Consider the following 17,490-nt stretch of genomic DNA (forward strand, 5'->3'; position numbering starts at 1 on the left):
GCCACGTGGCTGCTGTTGTTCTTTTTGGGAAATTTCGTGGAAATTTCCACGAAATTTCCCAAAATTTGTATTTCAAAAAAAAAAAAATACCAAAATTCATATTTTTTCCCCTCTATAAAATGATACCCATATTGATATATTTCAGAAAAAAAAAAAAAACACTTCTCCTCCTCACCTTTCTCTCTAAAAATATTTATACATCATTTTTCTCTATAACTTTTTACCTTCTCCTTCTCACCTAAAAAGAGGGAAAAAAATCATATTTTCTAATAAATTTTTATTTTACTAATAACCCAATAATGATAATTAATTTTGGTAATTAATTATTATAATTTTAAGTAATCATAAGATGATTCATTTTTATTTTAATATGTAAATTATATTATTTTATTGAAGTAGGAAAGAGAAATAGGAGAGAGAAAGTTGAGGTGGGGTAGTGAAAAGTAGGAGAGATAAAGTGAAGTTTGATTTTTTTGTTCATGAGTGGGGTGGAGGTGATACATTTGATCATGAAATGATCAAAACATGAGTAAGTAAGAAATTTTGGTGATCAAACCCATCACTATTGGGAGTGCTCTTACTGGTAAAATTTTGTTTACGAAAATGCATGCTTTTTACAACTCCAACATTAATTAATATTTTTTCATAAATGCCAACCTAAAAACCCCAAAACAAAACCCTAATTATATCAAAAAGTTCCAAAGCATCTCAACTGAGAACTGACCTCTGTCTCTGTATTGTATCATGTATATTCTGTAGTAACGCCTATTCGACCCTCATCAATTGTTGACAAACCTGTAACTCCTGAAACTGAAGAACACAACACAATACAAACACGAAGAACAATACAACTGAAGCGGAGCTCAAATCTTTTGGAATAAGCCATAGAATAAGATACAAAATCAGGATTTCTTGATATTTCTCGTCATTGATAATGGAAGACACCTCCTTCCTATTTGCTGGCACTAAATTTGATAAAAAGAAGTTCGCCAAAGATATTGAGAGGTTTAAGGTAACTTTTTTTTTTTGTCTAATACAGTGTTGGGGTGTTCCTTTTTTCATTTTTTTAGTTGATTTTTGATTTGAACATCAATTAAATTAGTGTAGATTTACTGGGTATTTAATGTACATCAGAATTTTAATATTATTTTGAATATGATGAGACTTTGAATATTTGCTGGGTTACTTTGATGCTAATCAATATTGGTTGAAATAGCTTGAAACTTGCTATGGTAGTGTGGAAAAGTAATGCTCTTTCTAACATAAATGGGAAAGATGATACCGAAATTGTAACATTATTATTGTGGAGCTGAGGAAGTATTTTGTGAGATGCTAATTTCAGGATTGTCATGTTGGTAATCAATCATTTTATAGAAAAAATGGCATTGAGGGCCTGCCTGGATTAGCAGTGTTGATTAGGGGGTAACTCATATGGGGCAAACTTTTTGGGGATATAAAGAATGTGCTTATAGGGTACGTAAATGAGGACGGAGAGGGGTAAAGCTACTTGACCAGAGAGAGAGGGGTGATAAGGGAAGATTTTACAAGGGAACAATGTAAGCAGGTTTGGTATTAAGCTAAATTTATACAGAGGCAATCAGTTCTCATCTAGTGCAATTCTTAATGAGAAAGAGAGGAGAAAGAAAGTGAGTGACAAATAGAGGGACATAATGTGAAAAAGTAACAAGAATTTTAGGGTTAAGATTTAAGAAACTTTTACCCTGGAAATTATTACTCTGGGAGGGCCTGTGGGTAACACCTTACCTTCTAATAGGGTGTAGAAAGTTCAGGGCCAAAAGATCCACCCCATTACAGGCATATGACTTGGGCCTGTAATATCTTCCCCTTGAAAATTTCTTTTCCCTTACCGTTGATCCAGGCGGAGCCTTGAGGGATTTATGAGAATGCTGCCTTTATTCAGAAGTAACTGTTCATATTAGTACTTAGATCACGTTTGGTGTGAGATTTTTGAGTTCTGGAAACGGAAATAAGGAACCAGATTCGTTACATGTTGTTTGGTATGAGAGATAGGATAATGGTTTATGTTTCCTGAGGTTATCTATTGCCACCCAATTATAACTCTCCTCAACCCGACTGTAATGCATTGTCTTACCCTCAACTAAAATCATATAGGTTATAAGTCTTTCCTTTTCATAGAGCAACCAAACACCCAACAAAGGTAACAATTGGTGTGACCATTCCTCCACTCTATATGATTCCATTTCCTTTCCATTTCATGAGTTGAACCAAAATGCATTTAGGGGGCGTTTGGTTCCAATAGAGGAATGGAAATGGAATGGAATCAAGTAGAGGGAAGGAATGGTAACAATAATTGTTACTTTTATTGGGTGTTTGGTTCAACAATGGAAAGGAATCACTTGAATGGAATAAAAAGAATTTTGTTACTCCTCTAATTTGGAGGGTAATATTTTGGAGGTTTGAGTTAACCTCAAGTAAGGGTAATGGTTAACCCATTACCCAAACCAAACAAGGAGTAGTGGATTCAGATTACTGAATCCATTTCCAAACCCCAGAAAAGCTCAACCAAACAAGGCCGTAATGTTTATGGTTCATATAGGTCGGTCTGCTATTAGTCAAATAACTCTAATACATAATTAAAATCCTTTGTCATTTATTTTAATTGTTATCTGCTCTTTACTTATCTAGGGTATAGGTATTCAGCACGGATTTGTATGCAATCTTTTTTTCTCCATTTTTGCACTTCTAATCCTTTGTTCATTAATCTTTTCGTTTTCTGTAGGAGAAAAAAGAAAATAAAGTATTGGAAGTGAATCCAGGGTTCGTTGACAATATTAAGACTGAAACAGAAGTTGGAAAAAAGTCAACTAGGAAGAGGAAACGGAAGGGCACTAGTGGAGGTAAAGTTATATCCTTATGGCTTGGTGATATTTGTCTGTAATTTGAACATGTATGTGCTAATCACTTATATCGGGTTATTCTACTGTTTGGTTTCAGGATCAGTGGAGGGATTTAGTGTGTTTAAGAGTGCAAATGCAGTTAATGAACCTGAACAAAATGATGGGGAAGGGGAGAAGCCTTCTGGAAGAAAGGAGTATTTCCGGCAGCTTGAGGTCCTCTTCTGTTAGAATCATTGTTGTTCCAATTTTATTAGCATGATTTCTGGCTAGTTTTAAATTTAATCTTATATTGACTCCGGACTCAAGCTACTGCTGAGATTATTATGCTGATTATGAAATGTATACATCAATTTTATAACTTCAATGTCATTTTTGTAACTTTCAGCGTGATACAGTTTTGAGAAAAAATCATGGTATCCATATTTCTGGGAGTAATGTGCCATCTCCTCTTCAGAGTTTTGAGGAACTTAGCACTAGGTAAAGCTTTGATCTACAACTTGTTAACAAAGTGCTCCTTGCATGTGAATTTTTTGTTTCATGTTCAAGATCTGATTTTGATGATTTTGTTCTTTATTTTCAAACTGCTGGCTTAATTCTAGTAGGCACTATTTTCAGATAATCTATTATACTAACTAGTAGAATCTGGTCGCGCAATGTTCACTTCCTTTTATTTTATTATCTACCATGGTGTAGAACCACAATGGATTATGTGCTTAGATATACTTCCCCTATTCCAGGCTTCTTTTTCCATTAGCAGGCGCATTTTCTGTAAAACATAAATCCAGTAATAATTCTATAATTACGTCCGTCTGCTGTGAGAATTACATTCATCTTTCGGCTTGTCCGTATAGTTGGAGAGTGCCTTCGTTATTCACATCCTTTTAAGTATATTTTTGAAGACTCCGCCAATATTTATTTTCTATATGCAGCAGTATGCTACATCCCTTTCATGTATATATATCGAGGGCACTAGATTTTGTAAGTAAAAGTCTAATGCCCTGTTTGGCAATTAACGGATAGCTGTTAGCTGATTGTATTTGTTGATAGCTAATAAAGCAGATTGTATTAGCTGATTTGACTAGGTGATTGTATCCTGCTGTTTGTATATAGGTGTTTGGTAAGTAGCTGATAGCGGATTGTTACATAATTGTGTAAAATGACCGATAAGGACATGTGTATAATATATTGTTGTACATATTATTATTTATTAATGTAATTTTCAACAACTTTAGGACATAAATGTAATTGATCCACTCATTCCCAAACCTCTAATGTCAAAAAGCTCCTCCCCCAGCTTTTTTAAAAAGAGCTTTTTGGGCTCAATAAGCTAATTGAAACGTCTCTTTACCAAACACTCAAATTAGAGGATTGACTATCAAATCCTCTAATAAAAGTTCAAACCTCTAATTTTACACCAAACCTCTCTTTACCAAACAAGGCCTAAGTCCAAAGCAGGTGAAGCTTTTTCCCTTGTGAGACTTCCATGCAAACATATCTGATTGCTTCACCGCACATTGTGGCAACAACCAGAAAGAAGGGTTTGGGGAGGGGGGACCTAGTAAAGCTGCACTAAACACAATGGAATTCAACAGTTAGACTTTCCAGCAATTATAAGTTTTGTGCCTAGAATTTAGCAAAAAACGTATCTAGTGTTCTATATACAAGGCATTGGTAATCATGTTATCATATGTAGCAGGGTAGAGAGTCAGACTCTAATTTGGATTGGATGGGAACGCCAGAACATATAGCTAAGTCAGTGATGTCAATCTTAGAGACTCCAAAGTCTGGAATAGTTTGTAACTAAAGTTACGTTAGCCTTACTTGTACTTCGCTGGAACTGAAAGTTATGCAAATCACCCTTTATATAAAACTTTTTACATTAATAGACGATAGTAACATATTACGAGATCTGAGATCCTCATGTATGAGGCATCAGCCCACCCTTAAGGAGTATGAAATATATTCACCTAGAGAATATATGGACATAGGAAATGACACAGGCCATGCCCCATTGACAATATAATAATCATTGTAGCCAGATTTTCGAAGCTTTCATGAGTGAAATGCCATTTAACTATGTCTTACATTCTCCTAAAATCTATCTTTATTAAGCATCTAGGATGCAGCCTTTTCTCTTGTATGTAGATCATGAACAATCACTCTGACATTCATCAAACACCAGTCAAAGTAGAAGGCTCCCCCCCTTTTTTTTTTCTTGTTTAGTTTCACAGAACAATTATAACGCACTCTATTATTCATAAGAGGGCTCTTTGATGATACTATATCATTTTCTGGAATCTGGAGTTACGAATGTGATTATTCACTGATTAATGTCATTGTTATCCTTAGAAATTTTCGTAGAAGTAGAGGGCATTAGTTTCTTTCTTTGTGATACTTCAGAAGGAGGCTGGGTAAAAATTATTAAAAATAGGGGGGCAGTGGTAGAGATGTGTCCTTTATCCTATCTAAGAAACAGGTGCTACAATTCAGTCTATAACAGTCAATTTGGTTAGCCTAAATCCTTTTTGCTGAGAATCAAATCACTGCTTAAAGAAGGAAAAAAAAGGAAAAAGTAAGAGAAAAGCACAACTAAGAAAAGGAGGCAAAAAAGGGTTAAAGCCTCAAAGGAGCACACAGGGTCACAGGGAAATGGACTTAAGACCTGAAGCACCCAAGTAAGCTTTATGTGTGCGTGACTAATCACCGGAGGCTTGCTTTGCTTATAGATTTTCCACTTAATATTAGTGCTTCAAGACAACAGGTTCCGTAATCTATCAGTTATAAAGCATTGTGTACAGTGTTTTTTTTCTTCCCCACCCCCAGGTTTGAGACACATAAGTTCCAATTAGTTAAAATTATTTTAAAATGTGAGGAAGACTTGAATCCTTTATTTTATTCCATTATGTGGGTGTTGTCGACTTTTTGTTATGGAGCTTCTTTAGGTCTATATTCTGCTTCTTTAGGTCTATATTTCATAATGAAGAGTTCATACCCTTTTCAGTTTCCTTCATCGTAAGTGCCCCTCATCTGTCCTCATTGGTAGAGATATAATAAGAAATCATCAAGATATATTAAAAAGAAAGAGAAAGTAGTATAAGTGATATTTTGATATGTGGTGTATAGTATGACACTCTGACAATATAGTTGTCTCTGCTTTCGGACAGATACGGATGCAAACCATATTTACTGCGGAATTTTGCTGAACTTGGATACAAAGAGCCTACTCCAATCCAAAGGCAGGCTATTCCAGTCCTTCTATCTGTATGCCTTCTGTTCAAACTATTTGCTGACTGTTGGTTTCAGGCTCTTTAATGTATATACTTTTTTGTCATCTGTTGATTTACTGCAAAATTTAACTTTCTTTTGTTGTTTTTGTTGCATGCTTTGAACTAAAAAATTCTGTAGGGACGTGAATGTTTTGCTTGTGCACCCACTGGCTCTGGTAAAACTTTGGCATTCATTTGTCCTATATTAATGAAATTAAAGGTAATCATCTTTGTGTTTTACTTTCACATGTGAGGATCAAGGGACGCGAGAGATGCTGATGTCATTTGGTTTTTTATTCTACTAATCAGCATGGGAGCAAAGATGGTGTTCGTGCTGTTGTTCTTTGCCCTACTCGTGAGTTGGCAGCTCAGACGACTAGGGAATGCAAGAAACTCGCTAGAGGAAAGAAATTCCATATCAAATTAATGACTAAAGAGCTTTCCAAAAGTGCTGATTTCTCTAAATTGCCTTGTGATGTACTTATAACAACCCCACTTCGCTTACAATTTGCAATCAGCAAAAGGAAGCTTGATTTAAGCAGGTATGTGTACTTTTCATTTTGGGCTAATTTTAGATGATCTAGGGATGGTTGAATGAGGTATGTAGCTTTTTGATTCTTATGCTAGAAGTTGGTCTGGATTGAGTTAGGGAGAGGAAGTTGATAGATATCTTCAGTAGGGGAATTGTGGAACTTGAAAAATGGTATGAAGTTCTTTAATGGATGGGTTTAGTGGAACTGGAAGTATTGTGGAGAGGAAGTGATCCGAAAATTTAGAGGCAGTTCTTATATTGAAAATTATGATTCAAAGAATGGTATGAAATGGTGTAAAATGTGATGATTTCATTGTTGCTACAATAGAGATAGATGATATTGCAGAAGCTGTACGCCACTGGCAGTAGGCATTGGTTGGCTGTGCCATGAGGAAAAGAGTCTTGTACACAGGACTTCATTAAGTTTTCTCAGAACAACCAACAATGTGGTCATTTTACTGTGGCCTCAAATTAGTCTTCACCATCGAGGTTGGTCTGTTGTAAATTCCAATGTGAACAAGATAGATACTGTTGTTTCGGTAGAGTCCATGGTAGATAGATAGTGCTGTTACAATTCTAGGCTGTGGAACTGTGCAACACTTGAAAGAAGGAAATGGAGGGAAAGGATCTACGTGGATGACCATGAAAGAAAAAATATTGGCTCATCCAACCCGACCCCATCATATTGGGATTAGTGCTTTGGCTTGGTTGATTGAATCATCACTGGAAATTCTCTGCCCTTCTTGCCTTGTTTTTCTCTTTAGAAAATATTCTTCCTCTGTGGTATAAGTTGGGTCGATTTGTATGGTTTGTGGTTCAAGTTAGTTATTTATCGTGTTTGTTTACTGGTTCTTTAAATTCTGTCGAAGATTTGTTTTACTTTTTAAATTTGTGAGTGGTGAAAAGTTTCCAGTGGACAGTGCTTGATGCTGGGTTTAATGATAAGAAAAAGGCTTGTTCAGTGAGGCTGGGATGGCATTTTATGGGTATGGAGCGACTTTTTAATGTTATTGTATGGGATGCTCGACTTCCCAAAACTTTTATTTGATTTGAGGTGGCTTTTATTTAAACAAGTCATCTTGCTGTATACTTCATTGTTAGGTGAGGAATTTGCTATCATAAAGGTATTCTTTTTCACCATCTTATTTTGCCTAATCGATAATAAGAAAGAATTTGATTTTTGTTTATCTTGATATCACTAATTTCCTATGATGAGTATCAGAATATACTGCTTGAAACAATATAGAACATCACTGCTGTTCTAGTCACAATATTAATTTTTTCAAATGCATTTAGCAGATACTTTCTTTGTTCTTAGATTATATCACTACATACCCCTTGGGCGCACATATTAAGGAAATAGAAGAAGTAGAAATTTATGGGAGAGAAGTGGTTCCTACTACCCCTAAAAGTAGATATGTGAGAGAAGTACTAATCATAGGCATGTAGTGATTAATTGTAAACTATTATCAAAGAGAAATGTTTTGATTACTAAAGAATGGAGGAAGTATGATAGTATATGCACATGAAATATCTAAATAGAATAATGATCAGGGTTATTTTATTTTCTTTCTTATTGTCGGGAGATATGGTTGATTTCTTGCTGAGGTACATCAGGTTGCTGTTTGGACTATTTCCCAGTTATTTTTTTTTTTGTCTATGTTACTTGGACTCTTCATTTTTTCTCAATTACTCATGTTGGATCCTCGACATCAGGGCATGGTTTGGATACTTGGACACTTCGTTTTGGTCCAAGATCATGGAAAATCTCAAAATAGAGAGTTGGACACTTTGACATGCAAACCCGTGTCCAACATGAGTCCGAGTAACATAGTGTTTTACACTTTTAGCTCTTAATCAGAAATGTTGCCATATAACATATCATTTGGTAATGTGAAATTTGGACATGTAGCTGAAACTTGGATACTCCCATAGGCCATAGGACTATAAAGAAGTTATCAAGGCTTATTAGTTTCCACTTGCAATCTGGGATCAATCAGCCCTAGACTTTGTGCCTTGTGGACCTATCTGGAATATTCTCAGCATATTTCTTCCCTTGTTTAACTTTAAAGAACCAAAATATATTTGTCCCAGCTTCTTTTTTGACAATCCTTTTTTCGTTTCTGCAGGGTTGAATTTCTTGTTCTTGATGAATCTGATAAGCTATTCGAGCTTGGATTTATGAAGCAGATTGATTTTGCTGTTAAATCCTGCTCAAACCCATCAGTAATTAGAATGTTGTTTAGCGCGACTTTACCTGACACAGTAGAAGATCTTGCACGGACATTAATGCATGATGCTGTGCGGATTATTGTGGGCAGAAAGTAAGTACAATTTTTTGGTGTTTTTGCCGCAACTGTTTTGCATTTAAAGAAAATTTTGCTTGCTTGGTGTGGATGTGAAATTTGCTCTGATGTGCATTATCCAGCAGCAAGACGACAGCAACAAGAGCAAGTATGGGTCACAAGATTGTCATGGTTTTTGGGTGATACACATTTCTTAAGACTGTAGGCCCTGTACTAAAAGTGTTGTGATAAGTGTCCTGTAGGGGTTGATCTGATAAATGGTTGTAGGTAGTGTCAGAGTTTTCTGTCAAGGGTCAAGTCCTGCGTGTTCCCCTTCTCATCTCTGCTTTGATCTACCTCTTCTCTGGCATTCCATTTTCATACTTTCATCTCTTCTCGAATCATCTAGACCTTGTTTGTCATATCTTGCCTAATAGAGCCATAGAGGTCATACTCACGTTGGTCTTAATCTATCTCCCGTTGCTTATAATCTTTATCACACCTCTCCTATGAAGGTGGCCATTTAAAGAAGATCACTAATTATTTTAATGTATACATTGGTGTCTTATCTAGTAATTGGTTTCTAATTATTGCTGGTGCTCCATCAATAACTTTGGTCCTGTCTTATCTTGTTTTCTTTAAATAAATTTCCATCCAAGTAATCTGATATTGCTTTGCATTGGATTAGGAATACAGCTTCTTCATCAGTAAAGCAAAAGTTGGTTTATGCTGGAAGTGAAGAAGGGAAGTTTCTTGCACTACGTCAGATTTTTGCTGAGGTAGGCTTCTGAGATGGTGTAATTGCAGCAGCAATAAAGCTTCTTGTTCTCTGATATATTCTTCTTACTCAGCTATTATATTATTATTTTTTATAACAGATGCATTGTTGCTATCTGACTTTACACTTGTGAGGCAGGGCTCATTTCCACTGCAGAATATTTACTTTTGGGTTTGTGTTGCAGAATTCTGTGACTCGTGGTCCAGGATCAAGTTCACAGGATCTATTGAAAAATATGTTTTAATTAGACAATTTTAGTTGTTTTTAGTACTGGATACAGAATTAATGAACGTGTTATGGTCATATATCCAGTCTGTAAAAGCAAAATTGTCTCCCTGCTTTATCCAGAGTAGAAGCCACGTTGAGTCGCAACTTATTGCTGATTTGGATTTGTTTTTGTTATCTTATAAGAGATGCATAGATGCTAGATGCTAAATAGAGATGAATCTAAATAACTAATCTTACTATTGGATGAAGGACTAGATGGATTTGTAAATACACAGAAAAGGGATTTTTCTAGTATTTCCTCCGTACCATATTAGTGTTTGTTTCCTTTTGGGTGTCCCAAAATATAGTGTTTGTTTCTTTTTTAATTCCACATTTTCCACGGTTTGCCTAAAAATACCGTGCCACCATCATTTATTTGCTTGTTGGAATTAGTTTTTTGCTTTGTTTATTCAACCCAAGGGTTAAATTAGTCATACATTTCATGCTCTTTCATCCATTATTTTCCATTGTCTCCTAAAAATAGCTTTTTCCCCCCACACCATTAACTGTTTATAATTTCATGTCCCTTTACCTTAATTTCCTTGATAAATGAGAAACAAGCAATATAGTATGGACAGTTGGAGTAATACTTTCGGCATAATGCTAGAAATTAGATGAAGAGTTGTATACTCTTTAATAGTCTTCCTAATTTAAGGATTTGATGTTTCAGCTATACAAGTAAATTAGGCTTCCACTATAGAAATACATTATTGAGGCGTAGCATATAACAAAATGCTTTGAATTATATCTAGACTGATTCTATGATCATGCACTTTCAATAACATGCTTCTGATTTTACTTTTAGGTGTTACCAATGTGATTTTGTGATGATTATCCATAGTGCATATCTAGGCATTACTAATCTCTTTTTACAAAAGTTCCTCCCATTTTTTCCTTGGACAGAGTTTGGATCCACCAGTCTTAATCTTTGTGCAAAGCAAAGAACGTGCCACAGAGCTCTATAGAGAACTGGCGTTTACTGATATCAAAGTGGATGTCATCCATAATGATTTACCCCAGGCACAGGTAATGTCCTATGCCTTGTGAAGCAAGCTACTACTTTTATTTGGTTTCTAGTATATGAACTTAATGTTTTGCAGATGATCTATTACCTTCACTTTTTACCAGTAGTGTCACCTAGAGACTGGAGACCATGTTTGTTGATTATGGACCATGGAATTTTATCAAGCTTTGTGATTCAGGATAAATATGTGAATACATATAGAATGCAAACTCCTTTCTTTTATACATATAGAAAGATATCCTATCGCTAAACACCGAAGAAAAGTTGCTTTTTGAATATAATTTTTATTTCTTTTAATTACACAACTTTTTCTGTTCTTTGTTTTCTTTGATCGGAGATGAATTCTGAAAGAAGGTTGAAATGTTTATGTGTACTTATCTTAAGAAAGGACTGTAATTTAAGTGAGGTGATTTTGAGATGGGCGTTGACTATGCTTATTAAGCACTAAACATTTCCACTTCCATAAAAAAGTAATACAAATTTGTTATTATCAGTTCATGTAGTATAATCTTATTGGACAGCACTATTACAGTTGAGTCAAATGCTTTCCCCTTTCCTGCTTGAAACATTCTTTAATCACATAATTTTTGTTTCTTCTGACTGTTTCCCATTAATATTGTACTGTTTGCTTAACTATGTACAGCGGGAAGATGCTGTTGATAATTTCAGGGCTGGTAAAACATGGGTTCTGATAGCCACTGACCTTTTTGCTCGCGGTATGGACTTCAAAGGTCTCAACTGTGTGATAAATTATGATTTTCCAGAGTCAGCTTCTGCTTACATCCACAGAATCGGTAAATTGCTCAAATCAAATCTCACCTAAACATGAGTATACAAATCTGTGATTGATCCTGCTCAGTTTGAGTTGATATCTTATGGTTTCATTTCCGCCAAACCATGCATTTGTTTTAATTAATCACTGCGCACATGCTCAAATATTTTATCACAAAAGGAAATTTCTTCCTAATGTTCATTTTCCATAAAATTGATGTTCTGGATCCTATAGGAACTTGATTTTGCAGTACAAATCTTTGATGTTTTGTTCATATCTAAGTTCTATCTTTTCTCTACTTAAAACCATCAGTTAATGGCCTCTGCTTGTCGCTCTTTTGTCATGGATACACAGGGTTTGTGTTTTAAGTATCAGTCTCGCAATTAGTCATATGAAAATTATAAGAAAATTTGAGTTGTTAATATTCAGGAATGAATACTACATAAGATGCCATATGCTTATAGTTTACTGATTAATTTTCATTCTGATGCTAATGCAGGCTTCTTTAAGAACTTTTTTGAAATTATTAGTTCGTAAAAAATAACTTGGTTATAAATGTTGTGTTCATTTTATAGGTCGAGTCGGTAGAGCTGGGAGAGCAGGGGAAGCCATTACCTTTTATACAGAAGCTGATGTACCATTTTTACGGAACATAGCGAATGTTATGTCAGAGTCTGGTTGTGACATACCATCTTGGATCATGTCCATGCCCAAAGCCAAATATAAGAAGCATCGTCCTACGAGGGATTCTATAACTATTGGTCCGAAGGATGAAAGAATTACCAATTAATGTTTATTATCAGATGACAATACAAGGAAAGATGTCATTAAGTCATGATGTAATATTCTTTTGTACCGATCTTTTCTCCAGAATTTTATTTCAATCTAGTCTAGGAATTAGGATGTCAACATAATTGTAGGTTCCTTTTTATAGGTTTGTATTCTAGGAAATAGTCCTGAAACTTGTTTTTCATTCCTCCACTCATTAGGAGTTCTTTTTGTTTCTGAGATTGATAACTGTTTATATTTGTCTTTTGCTATATGTAGTTTCGTTTGTGCTTCGGTTACCCTTCTTTCATCAAATAACCTTCTTTTTATTAACACTAATTTATTCGTTTCATTATTTGGTAAATTGTATTTCAACTAGGTTAATGATGTATTGGTTTTGATTGAATGTATTCTGTGACTTCTGTCAAAAAGATGATGGTTCAACTTATATGAGCAAAGTAAATTTGCTGTGATGATGCAGGATCCTCCATAAAGAAGTAAAATTATATTGGGATTGATAGAAGTTAAAATATCATAATGTACAACTTGAAATAGACAGTCAAATGTGTTTTTCAAATAGGTGAAAATGGCACAATTTAATCTCCTTATGAAACTAAAAGCAAATTGTATTCTAGTGTGTTAAAATGGGCTCACCAAGTATAAAACTCCAAGAAAAAAAAATGATTTCCAATTATTTAACACACTAGTAATTGACTGTCAAATAAGTACTCTCTTGTCTTGAAAATGTTGTTACATTTGCTTTTTTACAGTTACGAGATGTGACTTCAAACACCAATATCTGGAGTTACATATATGAAAAAAATATAAAATTATAAATTTGAAAAATACAAATCGGGACAAATCAAATAAGATCTAACGTGACCATGTTTTTTCTTATGTATATCAACTAAAAGACAGTCAAAGTTACCAAGTAAATAGTGCCAACGGTCAAAATGTAGCAACATTTTTGGGACAGAAGGAGTATGTCTTTACGATCATATGATGACATTTGAATGGAAGAAGCAATACTCCCCCCCTCTTTATTTATTTATTTATTTATTTATTTATCATTCTAACTTTTCTTGTACGCGTCTCTCAATACACATCTTCAAACTTAAATATCTTTCGTTATACTACCTCCGTTCTTTTTTAGTTGCAACGTTTGACAAATTGCACTATTTATGTTCTCTTATTTGACCACATTTATTGATTTATATGTTAAACAAAATATAGTCATGTGGGGTCTTGTTTGATTCGTTTCGATGTAAGCTTTCATAATATCAAATTTTTATAATTTTTACTTACATACAATTAGAGATAAAACGATTTGAAATTGTACATTGGCAAGCGTAAAAGTCAAAACGTTGCAACTAAATAAAAACAGAGGTAGTATATTAGTAAAAATCATAACGATTATTAATAAAGTACTAATCGAGACGAATCAAACAAGATCCCACATGGCTATATTTTTTTTTCTTATAAATTGAAATTTTTTGAGAATATTCTCTCCAAGTATGAATAATATCAAGATTTCAAGTGAATGATAAAAAACAGAGCGAGTACTATGGAGGTTTCGTTGGTCGCATAGGGACATGCACTCGAGTGCATATAGAGAATGGTGTACTTTAAAAATTATATCGTTTTACCATTTTAAGAGTCATGGTTTTTGAAACGACGAAGTCTTATTTTATTTTTATCATTGTTTCAAATATTTTTTAATTGATGTAGATAGATAGTTTTTTCTGTTTTTCACATGATGTAGATGATGTTATTTTTCTGGTGAATGATTAGACATTGTTCTTTTCATTTTATATTCTTTTTATCTAGAAAATATGTTTGTTTAAATTTTAATTGTACCTTGTTCTATTATATTTTTTTTTTTTTTTTTTAATTACGCATCTTATAAAAATGGAGAATATATATGTTTTTTAATTTGTTTCAAAGTGTGTTATTTTTCCAGGAAATTATGTACTTCAAACTTAAATTGGATGTTCATTTCATTATGACATGTTTATTTCAATGAGCAAAGATCGAACATGTTCTTTAATTATAAACCATGTTCTATTTTTTTTTTTTTTTTTTTTTGAAGTGAAAATTCATGAATTAATATGAAGTCATACGACATCTTAAAGGTGATCATGGGCCGGGCCGGGGCAAAAAAATTTTGCCCATTGGCCGGACCGGAATTCGGGCCGAATTTTGGTGCCCAAAGCCTACTTCGGGCCTAAATTAGCGGGTTTTTGCGGGGCCAAAAACGGGCCGGGCCAAAAAATAGACTAAAAAGTCGTTTTTGGCTTGCCCAAAGCCCGCCCAAAGCCAAAAAAAATTCGGGTCGGGACCGACCGCGGGCCGAAAAAATCTGCCCAAAACCCGGCCCAAAAACGGGCCTGGCCGGGCCAAAATGATCACCTCTACGATATCTACAATAGAATCATAAATAAAAAATACAGATCAAATTGAAAGAAATTTAACTCTTATATGGCAAAACAACTATCGTTGAGCAGAGTTAACCTTTCTAAATAAACCATGTTCAGCACGTCTTGCGTGTGGCCGAGCACACGCGAAATTACAGGTGTGGCCGCACGCGCGACAGCCTATCAGCGCGCCAGCTCATTTTCAATGGTCATATCTCAGTCGTTTCTTATCGGAATTGAGCTCTTGACCAGGCGTTGGAAAGCTATCGAGCCAAATAAGGACTAACGGGGTTACTAGTATGAATTAATTGGGTTACTCATAAGATTAAATGATGTTGCTCATAGATTGAATGACATTACTAGTATGAATTAATTGTGTTACTCATATAATAAAAAGGGGTTACTCATATAATAACATGGGGTTACTTTTGTGAACAATTGGGGTTACTTTTGTGAACAATTGGGGTTACTTGATCAAATAGGGACATTGTATGATTAAATAAGGTTAATAATGTGAACTAACGAGGTTACTCGTATGAAAAAACGAGGTTACTTTTGTGAACAAATGAGTTATTCATTTGAATAAATGAGGTTACTAATCAGTTTACTTTTATGAATAATGAATGAGGTTACTCGTTTGAATAAACGCAATTACTTTTGTGAACCGTTGGATTACTCATAAGATTAAATGAGGTTACTCATTATTGCTAAGAAAACACGTAGGTTCGCTTAAAACCTGCGAATATAGATTCCAAGGGAGAAACGAGTGAAAGTTCGGTGGAGTTCACCATTGTTGAAGCTTTGAAAATAGTTGTAGGTGCATCGTCGACGGAAGAAAGTCATTGAAGGAGAGAAGTTGATGATGAATAAGGACAAGAGAGTGAAATTGTAGCAGAGGAGAGAGAAAAGGGAGTAGCCATGGCGTGGACTTTGTGTGAGAGGCGGGTTTGTATTAGCGGTGATTCTAGTAACAGTGGAAGGCGCGTGATACTGTTTGCTAGGGTTATTATTTCAAATTGGAATGGGCCGGCCACACGCGAAATTTTCGGTCTGGTCGGCCGTATATAAGAATTTGTGAACCATTTTATATTTTGGTATTTTCTTTCATTTGATTTTTGAGTTATTTGTCTTCATCTATAACTTCATAATTATTGTGTGAAAGTTACAAGTTGCACGACAATCTAACTCGTTATAAAGTTTTTAGCAAGAAAATAATTCAAATTCGTTGGTAAAATTAAAGTTGTTTTTTTAAAATTAAATTGTATACTCCTTTGTTATATGTTTTCCCTACAACCTACTTTCTCTTATAAATAGATCGAGATTATACCCAAACTTTAATTATGAATTGCATATTCTTTTTACTCAAAAAGTTGCTGAAAATATGTGTTCTTATATATAAACGATATGTAATTTTCAGGTACACAATAATATAATCAACAATAGTGGCGGTAAGATATGGTTGCTCGAAAGAGATAGTCTTAGGCTCTTGGCTTGTGTTGTATGTTGTATTTAACATGATGCTACCCCCCTTGACTTGTTGTATATTATAATTGACATGATCTTACCCCTGTGTTTTTATCAGGTCATTAAACTTTAACTTTCACATTTGTCAATACACAACGTTGATCATGATATCTCTTTTTATTATCAATTAATGAAACTTATAAATGAAAATGACATTGAGACAAATCCATCTTACACAATAATATTTGTTTTTATTTTTTCCATTATTTCAAAACGTTCGTGATCCCTTCCGCAACCAAACTTGAATCTTTCAATTCATTTGGCTATGTTAGTTGAACACTATAATCAAAGTGAATTGTGTATATAGTACAAAAGACAAAATGTAACAACTAAAAACTAAAAAAGAGAGTAATTTTATTTCCTGTTGGTTCAAATAAAATTTGCAAGGACATCTTTTTTCTTCCAATACAAAAAAAATGAATTACAATCACATAATGTGATGTGAATGTTAGCTAACTTTTAGTTGGTTAAGTTCATAAAAGGTGATACTCAAGACCTAAGATCAAATTTCTTCTATATAATTTACCCTTGTGACTCTCTACACCAAAAAAAAAAAAAAAAAAAAAAAAAAAACAAAGATCACTTTATCAATCAGTGTTAAAGGTAGACTGGTTAATAAGTCGAGCTGTACCGAGTATTACTCTGTTCATGTTCAAACTTGTTTAATTGAGTCAACCTCAGGACAAATAAAAATGGGGGGCACTGCTAAACACGCATGCCTGCCAACAAGTCCGGCAATAAAATGACCATACAGCAAAAGGGAGCTTTCCAATATACGAATTCGTCGCCAGACTTATTCATAGTATGCTCATTTCATATGGCAAAAGGTGAAGAAATCAGACGTGCATCATGCACACTCCTAATAATGAGTTTTGGCGATAAAGATATCACCCAAGGCTTTAAAAAACACCATATATATGGCAAAAGTGGGTGAATTTAAACACCCATCAATTTTGACCAGCAGACATCCAACAATCAGGG

At 34.4% G+C, this 17,490-nt stretch overlaps 1 protein-coding gene across 1 annotated transcript; it reads left to right on the plus strand.

The window, feature by feature from the left end:
• The first annotated feature begins 654 nt into the window (after positions 1 to 654).
• Positions 655 to 12,870, plus strand: LOC104884840 (DEAD-box ATP-dependent RNA helicase 57). The gene is made up of 12 exons (XM_010669541.4): positions 655 to 1,012; positions 2,762 to 2,879; positions 2,977 to 3,092; positions 3,265 to 3,356; positions 6,044 to 6,140; positions 6,285 to 6,365; positions 6,455 to 6,687; positions 8,807 to 9,001; positions 9,651 to 9,741; positions 10,911 to 11,033; positions 11,675 to 11,825; positions 12,379 to 12,870. The coding sequence occupies exons 1-12, from the start codon at positions 935 to 937 to the stop codon at positions 12,591 to 12,593; spliced, it is 1,590 nt and encodes a 529-aa protein (XP_010667843.1). The 5' UTR covers positions 655 to 934; the 3' UTR covers positions 12,594 to 12,870.
• Positions 12,871 to 17,490: the final 4,620 nt, after the last annotated feature.

This window comes from Beta vulgaris, chromosome 7 (assembly GCF_026745355.1).
Source record: "Beta vulgaris subsp. vulgaris cultivar EL10 chromosome 7, EL10.2, whole genome shotgun sequence".
NCBI classification, from domain to species: Eukaryota; Viridiplantae; Streptophyta; class Magnoliopsida; order Caryophyllales; family Amaranthaceae; genus Beta; species Beta vulgaris.

Excerpts from the sequence above, each read along its gene's own strand:
- LOC104884840 (XM_010669541.4), top strand. The coding sequence starts at position 935 with ATGGAAGACACCTCCTTCCTATTTGCTGGCACTAAATTTGATAAAAAG. Across the intron at positions 9,002-9,650 it reads CGGATTATTGTGGGCAGAAA|GAATACAGCTTCTTCATCAG; the intron begins GTAAGTACAATT and ends GCATTGGATTAG. Across the intron at positions 11,034-11,674 it reads ATGATTTACCCCAGGCACAG|CGGGAAGATGCTGTTGATAA; the intron begins GTAATGTCCTAT and ends AACTATGTACAG.